At 48.2% G+C, this 15,087-nt stretch overlaps 1 protein-coding gene across 7 annotated transcripts in view; it reads right to left on the bottom strand.

Moving 5' to 3' along the window:
- The window catches only part of LOC109853572 (ephrin type-B receptor 1-B), a 94,532-nt gene that overhangs the window by 58,333 nt on the left and 21,112 nt on the right, over window positions 1-15,087 (bottom strand). For all 7 annotated transcript variants that reach the window (XM_020425810.1, XM_020425811.1, XM_020425814.1 and 4 more), the window contains exon 2: window positions 1,357-2,185. In XM_020425810.1, coding sequence (XP_020281399.1) covers window positions 1,357-1,486 — 130 coding nt within the window. In that variant the 5' untranslated portion in view covers window positions 1,487-2,185. The remainder of the gene's footprint in view (window positions 1-1,356; window positions 2,186-15,087) is intronic.

The following is a 15,087-nucleotide window of genomic DNA, read 5'->3' as shown; positions in this document are numbered from 1 at the left end:
TTTATCCGAGCAAACAACGTCCATCGCCTCGGGACACTGACTCGGCGCTCGCAAGAAAGGGAAAAGAGAGAAAGAGAGAGCGAGAGAGAGAGAGAGAGAGAAGGAAGAAAGAAAAAAAGAAAATTAAAAGCGCGTTGCCGTGAATCTCAATGCGACGAGGGAATTATATCGCGATTAAGGACGGACGAGAGACAAAGTGCTTAGTTACTGTAAATGGATCCGAGACTTCGCCCCGTCAATATTTAACCTGCCGACTATACTTAGAGTAGAGAATGTCTGAAATATACTGCAAAAAAAAAAAAAAAAACTTTCAATTGGCGTTAATGCGGGACAACTCGAAGAGCGCGAACGTAAATGCGACATTTGGAAGAAACGAATGCTGAATCAGAACCGGGAGGATTGAGGTGGGGCGGATCGCGTTTCACGAAAGAGAGTAGACGGATTATATAAAATAATAGCTTAATGCGAGTTGAAGTAGATGAGAAACTCTCATAGTCGCCACGTGATCGGCCGTTAGGATACTCCTGTGTGGGTAAGTATAGCGGCGCGTACGCAATTAGTGTCGTGGCAATTTGGTTCGTTCTCTCTTTCTCCCTTCCTTTCGTATTCAGCGTCTCCGTGCAATAAATCACGCGGTCGCCGCACCGCGCCGCGCCGCGAAATTACGACCGGAGCGTCAGGAAACGTCGGCTTGATGCGAACTAACGTGTCCCTTACGCTCGCTTCTCCATTATTCGAAAGAAGAAGCGTGCCAGAGAGAAAGAGAGAGAGAGAGAGAGAGAGAGAGAGAGTCTCGTATCAGGACAAAGGAGATATTGCGAGTAATTAGAGTCCTACCACACGACGATTTCGCGATTAATTAGTCGCATTAGAGTTCAAAATACGAATTTGCAGCTAGAATTGAAAATAGAAATTTTGTTTTCAAAAAAAAATGTCTCACACGTTTTAAAGAAGAGATTACTTTGTATTGAATTATTTATCTCTTAACGAGTCTGGTAGCTAACGAGATCTGGAGGTACCTGGGATTCTCGAATTGAATGAAGCCGCGTCGGTCGGGCGCGCGGAGATAATTAAGTCATCGGCGCGATTCCGGTTGACGATAAACGGCTATCGGGAGAAGGCTCCGCCTTTCCCGGGATAATCCACAGATCGGTCGATCACACGGCAACGGCGGCGGTAACCGCTTCGATCCCTCTGCCTAACCCGATACATCTGGCTAAGTATACATCCGAGAGTGGCAATCGGCGCGATACATCGCGACCCGAGGTGTCGCTGTGGACTATCATCTCGAAGTTCGATTAGCCCTACGCAGGGCAGGCAGAAAGAAGAAGGGAAACCCGAACGTGAGGGCCTTACCTTGTTCCGCCTGTGTCCCTCGCGGGCAGATTAGCAACAGCAACAACGGCAGAAGGTGGGCAGCGGAAGCAGCAACGGCGGCGCAGGTGGCTAGAAGGCCTGCTACGCCTGCCATATTGAAGGGGGCCATTCTTATCGCCGTGTGTGAGGACCCCACTGCCGCCGGTCCTCTCACGATCTGGGCGAGGATGCAGCACAGCGTCGTCACTCTCGCCTCCTCATGCCTCCTTCACGCGTCGCTTCGTCCCCCAGCAGCGTAGTAGTCGTCGTCGTCGCCGTCGTCTCGCGCGTCGTTTCACGGCAACCGACGACGTGCAGCAACCACCGCCGGTCGCCACCGCCGACTTCCTCCGCCCTCTTCGTCGAGACCACCACCTCCTCGGCCTCCTTCACCGGCCACCACCTTCCTCCCTGCCAGCTTATGCTCCAGCTTATCGTCCCGACGGCCTCACCTTTTTTTTTTTTCTTTCTTTTTTCTTTCTATCTATCCGGAGGTTCTTAGCGCACGAGCATGCACGCGCTCAATATTTCTTGACGCCGCGATAACTTGGAATGGATGGTAATGCTGGGAGTTCGACGGTTGTGTACGCGATAGTCGATATATCGCAGAACCGAAAGCGCATCTATTTGTCGTCTCGCTTCATCTATGAACGTGGTTTCTCTTAATGACGAGCGGAGATCAATTTTCCCCCGTTGCTTTACATGGCGATACGATTGTGTGGTAGACTGGCTCGGTCTGGCTTTGCTGCGTCCTCCACTTCCAATCTTCGGCGTAGATCGAAGTTTGCAATCACTGACGAGCGCGCGCGATTTCACCGGCTGGCTGAGTCTGAAAGAGAAAGAGAAGACCGGTCGCATTAATTAAAAATCTGAAAAAATCCGCTTCTTCTGCTCGCTCGAGATTCACACTTTTCCATATTTTCGAGAGACATACCGCAGACAAACGATACGGTTTCTATTGTTTGCGTAAACAAAACGGCAGGAATACATTCGTTTGATTTTTATGCGCGCGCGTACACGCTCAGACATTTCTGAACGAAATATATTATATTATTTGAAATTGTAATTTTATTTGTGAGAGATAAATTTCCGTTGTATTTTTCTGATATCGTAAAGCGATAGTTTACAACGCAGAGAATGTGCGTGTAAATGCAAACTTTCTCTAAAGAAGATCGTTTTTTTATTTGCTTTACTTTAGATTCTTTCATTTTTTAAATTACACGTTCGTTGTGTATATTTGTATCTGAAAAGGAAAGTAATCAACATCGTCTCTGATTCAGACTCGGCAATGACGGGGGAGACATGTCACACACATGAAGAAAAGAAAGTAAAAGCCGTGGATGGGGGGTATTTCGAGTTCAAGGTCAACTTGCGTCATATTGGCGAAGAGTTCCGGTGGTGGAATTCGTAACTCTTTACCGGTCAATTATCGTGCGTTGAAGAGAAAATAGTGGCGGTAGGCGCGAGAACATGTCTCTCTCTCTCTCTCTCTCTCTCTCTTTCTGGTGGAAATAAAAGAAATAGGAAAAGGGACGAAAGAGAGAGAGAGAGTGAGCCACGAACAGAACTTTGGGGTTCATCACGATAGTGGAAGGGTGCCGGAGGTATAAAGTTCGGGACGGAGAGCGAAGGGGTTCTCGCAGGATCAATACCATACGTTTATCCATCTCTCTCTCGCTCGCCCCATCTTCGACCTCCATCTTTCTTGCGCTTGCGGCAAACGCGACATAGCGGGAACAGAAACAGAGAGAGAGGTGTGCGAGAGAGAGAGAGGGAAGCATCGACCGTCCCTTTTCAGCCAACTCCATCTTTCGCTTTCGCTCCGGTAGGTTCCTAGGGTCTGGCCGGCGTCTCGCTATTCTTTGACGAAACGAGAGGGACAAGACGATGGAGGAAAGACAGAAGGGTGGCCATGTATACGAGAGGGCGCGAGGATCGAAGTAGGAACGAAATTCTAGAGTGCCGAAAAGTGAAGAGGTGCGGAGGGGAGGTAAGAGTGTCAAAGAGCGGATGAGTGAAGGAAAGACAGAAAGAAAACAGAGGACAAGAAAGGGAAGATAAAACGAGTGAGAAAGACAGAAAAAAAGAGAGAGAGAGAGAGAGAGAGAGACAGAAAGTGGGCGCGCTTTAGGAGTTCTTCTAAAGCGGGCAAAGACCTTCTCTTGCTTCTTCCCCTTCCCTCTGTTCTAGCCAGGTCAGCCCCCAAGATGCATCCGCGAAATTGCAGACTTCAGTAAAATACCGCCGCCACCGCCACCGCTATGGTTCAGCTCGTTTCAGCTCAATTCAGCTCGGTTCGGCTCGGCAACGCGTTCTAGCCCGGCTATCGACTAACACACGGTGAGTATCATTCCGTTTCCTATCCTATTGCCATTGCTCGACGAGAGTGGCCTCGTCAAAAAATTTTAAGATGTCCTCTTTCTCTCCCCCCTCCCCCTTGACCTACGCACCTCTTGGAGCCTCTTTCGTCATCCTTCCACTCCTCCTCCTCTTCACTTCAGAACGACTTCCTCTTCGGGAACGAAGAGCTAGAAATTCGCGGTGTTTCCTTTCATCCGGCTTTCTCTTTCATTTTTTTTGATAAGACCCGCCAGAAGGAATTGCCGAAAACAGCGCTCGCGCTCGTCTCAAGAGAGAGAGCGAGGAGAGAGACTGAAGTGGCAATGGAGGAGAACGAAGGAAGAGGGTGGTTGTCCGGTGGATAGGTATCCAAAGTACCTTTGAGCAGCCACTATTTCCCATTTTTTCCTTCGTCCCCTCTCCTCGTCCCCCGCTAGCTTTGCTCCCTCGCGTTTCTCGTTCACTCGGTTACTTTTTTACTCCGAAAAGCACAGACGTAAACACGACGAGGATCGTCTCTCCCGCTAGCGGGTCGCCCACCACTCGCTAGGTGGTTGGCCACCTCCTTCAACGAGCAAAGGCCTCTCCGGCGTCCTCGCTCTCTCTCTCTCTCTCTGTCTTTCCCTCCCCTGTCTTCTCGCCGCGCACGTTCTCTTCCGGGCCAGACCTCTTTCCGAGCAAAACCCGCCACCCACCCAGGCAGGTACGCCAAATTGCAGATTTTGGGAGGCGGAGGAGGCCTTGCCGAGTCGAGTGGCTCGTGAAAATTTTAAGCCCTGCCTCTGTGCGATGCCGCGCTTCCTCCAACGAGTTTCGCGTCGAGCCTGGTGCATCGTCACAGACGTGTACCCCCCTAACCAAGGGTGCGGCGACGGCGGCTGTGTGCAAGCCAGAGTACACCACCGATACATACATATACATGCCGGTGTACAATATCTCTCTTCGGCTTTCGGGAATATCTTCGAGTGCACTTGCCTCCTTTCAAGGTGAAAAGCTCTTCCCCGTCGCCCCTTCATCCCCCTCCGGCCCCCGCGCGCAGCTCTCGTGACGCCGCGCTTCCACCCGCAAACCCTCCGACTTCCCGGCTCTTTGCGCGCACAACCCTGCGGAAAACTTTCGCCGCAGCCAGGTTGGACGTTTCCATCTAGATTAAGACGCTTCTCGTTGTCGCGCCGTTTCACGCGGCTTATCCCGCGAAGAGAAGTTCTTTATCCGGTAGAAAAGTCTGCCGGTATATCTCCGAAACATGATGGATGACACTTCGATTGTCACGTTGCGCGTGAAGGTAAAAGGTGGGTACACTCAGCCTGACACAGCGTGTAACGGAAGCCCGTCCGTTACTTTATGGTAATTGGTTTTCAGTTTTGAGTTCCACGCCCGATAACACACACACAGAAGTTCTCTTCCCCCCTCTCTCTCTCTTCTCTTGTGTAATAATATATACGTCAGCTCTTACTAAATCACATTCCAGTAGGAGATATTTGTTTTAGTCGCCGTGTATTTAAGTTCTCCGAGAGTGGAGTAGAATAATAAATAAAACGTTTCAAGTTTCGTTCCTCAAAGGCTTTTCCCGCTCTTCGCGCGGAAAAAAAAAAAAAAAAGAATTAATCCTCGTTCCTCGATTCTAATTAACAAAATTCATGTCTCCCGTTTTATCTAATGAAGAAAAAAAATGAATTTCTTGTCTCGCAATTTTTTCATCGCGTCCGGGAAAGAGTGATAATTTCGCAGTGGCACGTGCAAGTTCTCGCTCATCCTCCTCCTTTTACACTCCTCTCCTTCCTGTTCTTCCACCACGGCCCACCGCACAGAGGCCTCTCGCTTTCGTTCGATTCTTCTTCTTGTTTCCCGGGCGTTTCGTCGGACTTTCCTCTCGCGCGCTCCACCGCCGGCGCCCGTGACCGCCCCGGGACAAATTCTATTTCCGGTTGAATTTAAGACCCTCCGGGATACACGGATTTATTTCACCGGCGTGAGGGGAGCGAGCGGGAGAGAGGCGGGCGCGGTTTTACTCCGGATCCGACGAGGCTCGTAAACGTAACAAAGAAAAGATGTATACACTCGGGAGACGAGAGAGCGCAGACACGTACACACACACAGAAAAAGGCGGCGTGAACAAACGGAGGTGGCGGTTGCGCTAGAGGGGCGTGCGAAGGGGGAGGAGAAGGTCCCCCGAAATTATTATACCTTGGACGATCGCTACTCTCTTGGAGCGACCCGGGCGCGCTATTATTTTTCCCGAAACTACGTCTCTGCCCCGGAGAAGCCGCGATCTTCTCTTTCGTTTTCTCTTCTTTTTTCCGTTACCTTCCTTCTTATTTTTCTTCTTTCTTACCTCTAGCCGACTTTTACGATAGTAACGATCGTCCGGTTAACGAGTGACGGATAGACGCAAGAAGCGAGACAACTTCCATTCTTGATAAATGAGAGAACACCGTCGTTAAGGCGGTCATCGCGTGATCGGTTCCACTTTTTTCGATCTTTCCTCTCTCGGACCGCGATTCTTCCTATTCAAGATTTTATTACCACAGTGTTTGTACCGATAAGAAGTTTTTAAAACAATTCTTTCCGGAACATTACGTCATCTCCGTCTCTTCCCTGTCAACCTTTGAGGCTCCTCGCCTCCGTTTGTTCCGATTAGCTCTATTGTTTATTTTCGTTTCTCTTCTTCGGTCGTGTATATAGGATGCGATCTTCAGAATTGCTTCGGGATCGCGCATTTGTGCGGATAGAAAAGCGAAAACACATACGCGCGCGCGCGCAGATCGGGGAGACGGAAGATAAAAAACAGGTTTTTCCCGACATCATCGAACTTTCTTCCCTTAATTAAAATTCATAATACTGCCCGCGTAGCGCGGCTCGCACACAATTACCGCTTAATGAACCTTAATTAGTTTTCTTTCGTTGCGCAACTATATCTCACCGCGCGCGTTAAATATGCAAATGCGGAGAGCGAGAGAGAGAGAGAGAAAAAAACGAAATATCGATGCGATTTAATTGTTGCTAACTCTGCTGCGAGAGAGCTTGTAAACTTCATTCGCGCAATTAGCGACGGAGAATATCGTGTATATGAAATGAAACACTCGCGTAAAACGCAGCTGGATCTGCGCAATCGATACACAAAACCGCGAGGATTTCGCAACTAAAACTGGTCGTTTGCGCCAGGTGAAAGTGAGCTCCGCGCGAGCTCCTGCAACATGCCGCGCGTTTCGAGCGTAACTTCGAAAGATCCAACAGATGCAACGCGTAATATCGATTCTCATTTGCGCTTAATTAAGATTTCGTGCGTCAATTGCGCGCGCATCGAGGGGATTCGATGCGAATCCGGCTCGTATATCCGGACATAATCCGGTCGAATTTCCCCGAAAGTCGATACCGTCGGGAAAAAAAAATCGCTAATTCTTCGCGTAATCGCGATAACGTTCAGCGGACGAGGAGTGTTTCGATTGCGCGCGCGGTGCTGCATCTCTTTCATTGCAAAGATTCAAATATAAAGATCGTATAGACGCGGTCGAAGTATACGCGCGCGTGTTGAACACGATTCGCATGATCCATAAATAGTCCGCGTGACCAGGACTCAACGGAGAGATTATCTAAATGAAGCATCTCCGCGTGCGAAGGAAACTGACGTTTTACCGCGGCCGAGCGTTTGAAATATAAGAAATAAAACTCGCGCCGCATTTATTGCATTCCGCCGTAATCAACGGAGAGTCGTCATTGGAGCATCTCTCTCTTTCTCTCTCTCTCTTTTTCTGTATCTCTGATTACGTTTTTATACTTCCGCGTTACTTATCTCTCGCAATGTAGAGATATCTTTAGCATGAGCTCGCGGAGAATTACATCGCGATTCGTAATAAAGAACTATATATATATATATATACATATTGTAAAATAAGTGCATCTTCAATTAAGTTTCCAGTTTTGCTTGAAATTTACTTGACTGATTAAAAAACCGCAAATATATTGTTAAAGATAAACGAGAGTTTAAAAAAATCATAAGTTCATCTTTAAGTTATTTGCATACACTCTATTTTGTTCAACGACTTACCTCTCAGACGGAGACCTTCAACTTTAAAACCAGCTCGGGTGAAAAAAAATGTCAATATCCTCAAGATTAAAAAGTAACTTCGATATATAACTCACACGTGTGCGCGAACGTAATCTGAAACTGCGCCATTTCCGCGCGATATATCGCAAAACTTCGGGAGAGAGAGACAAATACGAGTCGTTCGGGCGAAGCGGAAAGTAACGAGGAAAAACTTAACGTAGCGTTTCTTATCGTGTGTCGTCCAGCATGCAACTGGACACCCGATGATAAAGCTAATGGCCTCCGCGGAGTTCATCAGCGATCAGTCACGCGATCCTGACCTCCATTCCTTTTCTCGTTCTCTCGGAGGAGGAGGAGGAGGAATCGAGCAGAGGACGGAATCGAGCGAATCTTTATCGCGTTCTCGCCAGAGGGGATAATTGCGCGGAGTGAAAGAAAGTGAGACACAAGAGAAAGAGAGAGAGAGAGAGAGAGAGAGAGAGAGAAAAAAGAGACCCGCTCGAACGAGAGCGTTCCCGCGGCGAGGCATCAGAAGGACGGGGAGCCCCCGCCGCCAGGTGATATCCTAATCCACGTTCTTCCGCTTATCCGTGACGTCGTGACAAACGTTCCGTACGCTGTTCGCATACGTCAAAATAGTTCGGCCATTAGCGGTCTCCACGGGTTCCCTCGAAACGCCAGACGGATATCGAGAGCTCTCTCTCTTTCTCTTTAAAGAAAAGAGAAGAAAACGCGTGAAAAAGAAGAACGGAGGATAAGAAGAGGCAAGAGCTTATGCGCCTCATCGTAATTTATACGTCTCTAATCTCGACGATAAGCTCCTCATTGCTGCTTCGCGCGTCTCGCTGGATATCGCGTTAAAATGTATCGGAGCGCTCGCACGCGTTCCCGTATCGACGAGTGCGTGCGCGCTCCCAATGATATACTCGCGTCTTTTCGGGCGATGGACTCCCATGAGGCATATTCTTTCTGCTCTCTTCTCACGTGTCTCGTAATTTTACTCACGGGGGGGCTCGTTCTATATTTCATGAGGGAAACGGAGGCGCTAGGCTCGTCGCGTTTTGTTGCGCGCATCGTCGATGTTTCCCGTCGCTTCTTTCGTTGGACGCAACCACGTCTGCCAGAGAGCCATATGGCTTTCGTTTCCTCTTTCTCTCGCACTGTCCCTTTGTCGGGGTGTCTCTCCCTCTCACTCCCTGTCCATGTTTCTTCTCCCCCTTCTCGCGTCCCACCGCTGGATTGTCTCTTTCCGCTATATTTAGTTTTATGCCGTGGCTCGACGTGGTATAGTTCATCATCCCGCGAGACATTTTACAGAGGCAGCGTTTTTTTTCTCAACTTACAAACCGAGTAAGAGTAAAAGAGACGTCCGGATATATTGTCGAATACAAATAGATGACTATGATATACAACTTGACTCGAGTTACGCAAATAAATATGACGCGGACGTGGTGGTTGTCGTTCCTTCTTCTATTTTTTTTTTCGTCTCTCAGCGCTCGCTCTCTCATATATAAAATTTTAATTAATTCTCATCGAGTTTAAAAGAATTTTTTTTTATTTTCGAGATCGAGACACGACGACGATCCTCTCGTCGCGTTACTTCTTAATAATTAGACGCATTAATACTCCAAGTTAAATTACAACTGACTACAACTACGGAGCGGGGAGCGCGAGAGTCTCGTATCTTCGACCGTCGTCGTCGTCGGCGAAACGACGCGTACTTACTTTATCCAATAAATAACAGGCGCGCGCGGAAGGCGAAGTTCTCGACTGGAAAGTTTGAAGCTTCTCACGGGCTAAAACGCTTTTGTCAGTCGCCGTCGCGACGCGCCGAGGCGAGTTCTCTCTTTTCCCTCTCGTAGGAACGAAATTATTTCTCAAAGGACTACATCTCTGTTTTGTACCCCGGGGCATTATCAGGCCCCTCTCTCTTCCCCTTCCCCCGGTCTAGTCCGTAGATGGAAATATATACGCGAGAATCTCAGAAATTATCGCTTCCTCCTCGATGGAGACACAATTTGCCGCTCCGCCTCCGTACCGCTCGTTTTCCTTTGTCCGGATGATCTACCGAAGAAAACGAAGAAGAAAGAAAAGGGGATGTTCGCCTGTGGAGAAAAAAAAACTGTGTGTGTGTTCTCGCGCGCACGCGATTCCAGCGTACACTTCCGGCTTATCTGAAGCTCTTTTTCTCTATCTGTCCGACTGTCTCTTCCGCTCCCCCTTCCCCTGAATATTCACCACAATTCTCCCCCGCATTTTTGCGCAGATCGTGTTCCGACATCGGGCTAGCGTCGTCCCTGTGACATATGGAGGGTCCCTGAACGCCCTGTTTTTCCCCCCTTCCCCGCGCGATCCCTCGGGAGCTTCTCTCGGGATATTCCACCTAGCTGATCCCGCGTACTACTTCACCCTCCTCATTCTCAGTATGTATACGAGAGAGAGAAAGATCGAGCCCTTCTGCCTCCTGCGAGAAATATTTTCATCCGCTTCGCGTCTCCGTTTACTTACTCCTCCCGAGACACGCACGCACACACATACACATCGTCGGTTACAAGCGCGGTTTCGTCCTGACCTGGGATTTGTACGGTCTCTTGCTTCTATTGGAGGCCGTACATCCCGACGAAATTCTGGTTTGCTTCTTACATCATGTCAAATAGAGCAGGTATCCGAGAATCCCCCTGCGTGTCTAATGAAGCGCATTTGTGTTTACCTCGCAAATGTGCGGGAACTGCTATAGTAACATATTATGTTCTTGACAAGAGAAAGAGAAAGAGAGAGAGAGAAAGCGCAGAAGACGTTTACAGAAAATAATTTTTAAAAAATTCTGCACGTGTGCAAATTGTATACAGTTTCTCTTTTATTTTCTAAATTGTCGCACCGGCGAAACAAGAGCGTGACGCGGGGAATTACATATTAATTTTTTTCCCCGTGAATAATAATAATAATAATAATAATAATAATAATAATAATAATAATAATAATAAACATTAGAATGCAGATGTTGGACACATCATCAACTCGCGGCCGGCTGAGCATGATGAGTTCCATTTTCCAGTCTCTTTGTAAGCTCCTCATTACATCATTCTCGAGGACGACACATACAATACTTATACAGCGCGCGCTCTATTGTTCCAAATACTCTCAAACAGAGAAACACAACAAAAGGAAACTTCCGAATATCCGTCACGACGGATATTACAGTTTTCTAACGGTGGTGTTTTCGTCAACGCCACCGAGTCGGAACGTCATATCTCGAATCCAACAAACAAAAACAGTTCGCGAAAAGAAAAACAAGCAATCGGTTTTCCTAATTAAACGGCGAAGCCAATGGGATCGCGACGGGAAACAACATTCGCGCTCGACCAACGGGGAGACATTCAGGGGATCGCCCCAGACCGTGGAACTCGTCCCAGAGGAAGCGAAGGCAGCAGGGGTTTCCGTCCGTGGCCCCCAACGCGGTGTCCACGGATGATCCTCAATGGGGAAATCGCTCCATTAACGAGTACAGAAGAGTACCCGTTCGTTAGTCGTGCACTCGATCGTAATGACTCCGTCGAGGTTCGACCACCATTTTAGACATAGTATCCTCTCTCTTGCCGCTCTTTGTGGGGGGGCGTACACACTTTATTTAATACAAAGCCGCGACCCTGAGTGCTCACATCCCACATATCGAGAAAATAAAGTGGATTAAAGCGGGCTTTTATATTTGCCGTGTCTTTATCTTATCGCGCGTTTCAGTTGATAAATGTGCTCGACCGACGTTTCGACAACGAGCGGCTTTATTCAATTACACAAAGACGGGCGCCGCACAGTTATAATATTAAATTCGCCCGATCTTGCGGCAAATATAATAAAATACGTTTTCCGCTTGGCTGCGTAAAATTCATGTAATTTCAGAAAATTTAATTAACACAGTACAGTCGTAAATTTGCGCGCAAAAGAGAAAACCGAGTTTTCCACCGATTGAAAGTTGGCTTTTACTTTCCTTCGTATATACGTAAGATGGGGAAACTGTGAGCGACTCGGTTAAGCATTCGAGGCTCGTATCTCTCTCTCTCTCTCTCTTTGTTAAGAAGCGGAAATAGAAACGGCCAATGGCGTCCCGGAGGAAATTAGCCGCGAGTTTTCCTTCGTCTTTTCTTCGATTTCGTCTCTTTTTCAACGCGGCGGCCGCGATGTCGACACTCACGTAAGCCACAGCATTCGCTCGTTCGGCGAAGCGAGTGCGCTGTCTATTTTTCTCGTTAACCACGACCTCGGCGGTAGCCGAGGCACTTCCGGCGTCGCTGGGCGCGCGACAAATAACAGTGATTAACGACCTAGATTACCGGTACAAGTGCAATGTATCAGACCGCGTCTGTGCAGCGGCGGGCCAAACGATGACGAAGAAAGGAGATCCCGGGAGCAAAAAGGAATCGGTGAAAAATGCCAAAGGAATGTTATACCCACCGCGCTCCGGTGTCCGACGATGCTGAGTCCTCGTGAGACACACACTCGTGTCGAAATTGCGCGCTCGGGAGTTGTGAGAATATCGCTCGGATTTAATCGTCCAAGGACAAAAGCACGACGCGCATAAATAGATGATTAATTCCCCGGAGAAACACAGAAAGGAGTCGTGTGTACGTATTTATGTAGACATGCGCGTTTTCGTTCCTGAAGCGATCTTTACGATAGTGACTCTTGACGACCTTCCGTGCGGTTTTCAATTAAATCCGCCACACGGCGGTCCAGGAAGACTTTCACTCGGACAACGGATAAAAAAACTCCATTCCGCGAGCCGGGATCGTTTCTCGTCGATATCAGAGGATGATGTAAATGAGCTTTCACTCGTTTCGACGACGATACGAGTGTCGTATCTCCTTCGCGAGATGTCACGGATGAAACATAATTCGCGGTTTAATGCGCCTTTCGTATCGCACGATTTTCACGAGACGAGTGTTTGAAACAACGCCGCAATGACGTCGAGTCATTACTTTTTACACGCCCTACATTCTCTCTTTGCCGTGTGAAAATTCATTGTTTCCAGCTTTGCACGTCTGACAAATCGCTGCCAATGCATTGTGGCAATAGAACACGGAGAACCGTGTAATCATACAATTATCTGTATATTTTATGATATTGATTAGCATCTATTGAAAGGATATATCGCTCGGCTAATACAAACGGATTATCATCGGTTCAAAACACCTTCGCGATAATTATCCCGAAGAAGACGTCATCGGAGAACGGAGAGAAAGAAAGAGAGAGAGAGAGAAGCGAAAAATATATCTATGCGCCAATTACAATCCCTCTATCAAGCGCGAAGAAGAAGCCGTCCCTGAAGATAGAGAGAACAGCGAGTCTCTCCCCTTTCGTCCCGTTCTCTTCGCTCCTTTTTGTACATCGCTTAAGACGCCACCTGCTACGCTCGCGGCCTCCTTAGTTTATATTTAGTTTCCCGAGTTTGGAAAACTCTTAATGGATTCTTAATGACCCTGAAGGGCCGCGCGCGGCGAGACGAGAGCTCCGGGGAAAGTCAGAGACGGGCAGAGGGAGAGGAAACGCAACAGCTGATACCAACTAGGCGTTCCGTCGTCTCTCCGACGACTGATGACGGCCGCGATTACCGGCTCGTGACGAGGAGTCTCTGACTTTGTTCGAGTCTCTCTCTCTCTCTCTTTCTTTCTCTCTCACGATTCCGAAACGGCGGAGTTCGTAGGACGCAAGTTCGTGACGTCGGACTCGTGTTACGCTTAATCTCTCCGTCGAAAATCTTAGACAACACACGAAGGGAAGATCCCCCCGGTTTTGTGAAAAAGTCCCTCGGGCGACAAGTTTTCTTTCTGACGTATATATTTGATCAACTTGTTACACTTACAAGTTTTTTGGAAGAATCTTCAGCAAACGTCTTCCCATCTCTCTCACAAAAAAGTATCGTTAGGATTTTCCGGAATATTACGTTCGAACGGACAATGGTAATGTGTGCGATGCGTCACAGAAAGGTGTTTGCTAGATTAAAGAAATAAATCGAAGAATTTGTAAGAAAAAAACTATCTTATTTTTGTCGAGTTACGGCGTTATTGTTGCGAGTCTTCTTTGACCCTCGCCCTCTAATAGCAACCTCGTTTTTTTTTTTTTCACGTTTCATCTATGCGGCCTCCCCTTCTGCCCTTATGCAACACACCGAATCATCGGTTACCCGCTGCGTCGGTGAGCAATAAAAAAAGAATAAAGGATAAGGAAAAAAAAGGGGATACAGAAAGTGGAAAACGGGCGCGCGGTTATATTCGCGCGCGATACAGACGGTTAAATAATATCGAGCGATATTGACGAGACACAATTTGCGTCGCGAACGCGGTATCGGGCATGAGGTATTTTTCGCAGCCGCCGAAAAAAGCTGAAAAATCCCGGCTAGACAGAGCCCCGCCGAAAAAGACCGTCGAGAGGAGAAAAAAGCGAGAGAGAGAGAGAGAGAGAAAGAGGTGGTTGGCGGATCGATCGAGCAATTATCGGAAATCGAGCTATCGTTTTGGTCGCTTAAGTCGCCCCTATTCCCTGCCCCCGGTCCCATGGCCATGGACATCGACGAGTTTCTCGGAATAAATTACGCGGAGACTACAGATGACTTCGCGATTTAATCCGGCCCGACATGAAGAGAAAAAAAAAAAGAAGAGAGAAGCGCGCGCGCGCGCGCGGATCACGCGACAGCGTGTTCGTGCATTCAAGAAGAAGCCGGGACACAAGGGATGGGAAATAATGCAAAGCCCGTAAGTTATAATTTGCAGTTGGAAACGAGGTCACGACAGTCTCGGGTCCGGTCGAGCGAGCGCGGCGGCGGCGGTTTCGCGGCAATCTGCACTCGGCTCAATAATTAATGGTTTCCTTCGAAAGTCAGCTCGGCGTTCATTAATAATAAATCATCAGGAGTTTCGCCCGCGCAAAAAATCCAGTTGCTTATGTTACATACGTAGGAAAAAAACGTTGGTTAAGCGACGACAAAACTCGACGCGACGACGTTCGTTCGCTCCGTTCGTTTTCCGCAATTACACGCGCGATGATGGTTGTTTATGTGCGCGCTTATCGCGCAAGAAATTTTTCCGTATCTTGAATGGCGAATGCTGCTTCGTTTTGCGGAATTAACATAAAACTTGAATAGCACTCTCGGCAAAGATCCGCGGCGCAACAAAGCCACCGTTGTGTTCGGAACGAAAAGTATGTACGGCGGAGACCGTTCCCCAAAGAGCTCCAGAGAACTCGTCCTTCTCGCTATTCTTCGTTACAGATTCCCGCTATTTTCGACTCTATAACTGGTTTTTACACGCGGCCGTTTTTGCGGAGTGAATTTCCTTCGAACGCGCGCGCGC

The sequence above is a fragment of the Pseudomyrmex gracilis genome, unplaced genomic scaffold, assembly GCF_002006095.1.
Source record: "Pseudomyrmex gracilis isolate BER0280 unplaced genomic scaffold, ASM200609v1 scaffold_50, whole genome shotgun sequence".
Lineage (NCBI taxonomy): Eukaryota > Metazoa > Arthropoda > Insecta > Hymenoptera > Formicidae > Pseudomyrmex > Pseudomyrmex gracilis.
The sequence above is the reverse complement of the archived record's forward strand: the minus strand, read 5'-3'. Positions and strand labels throughout refer to the sequence as shown.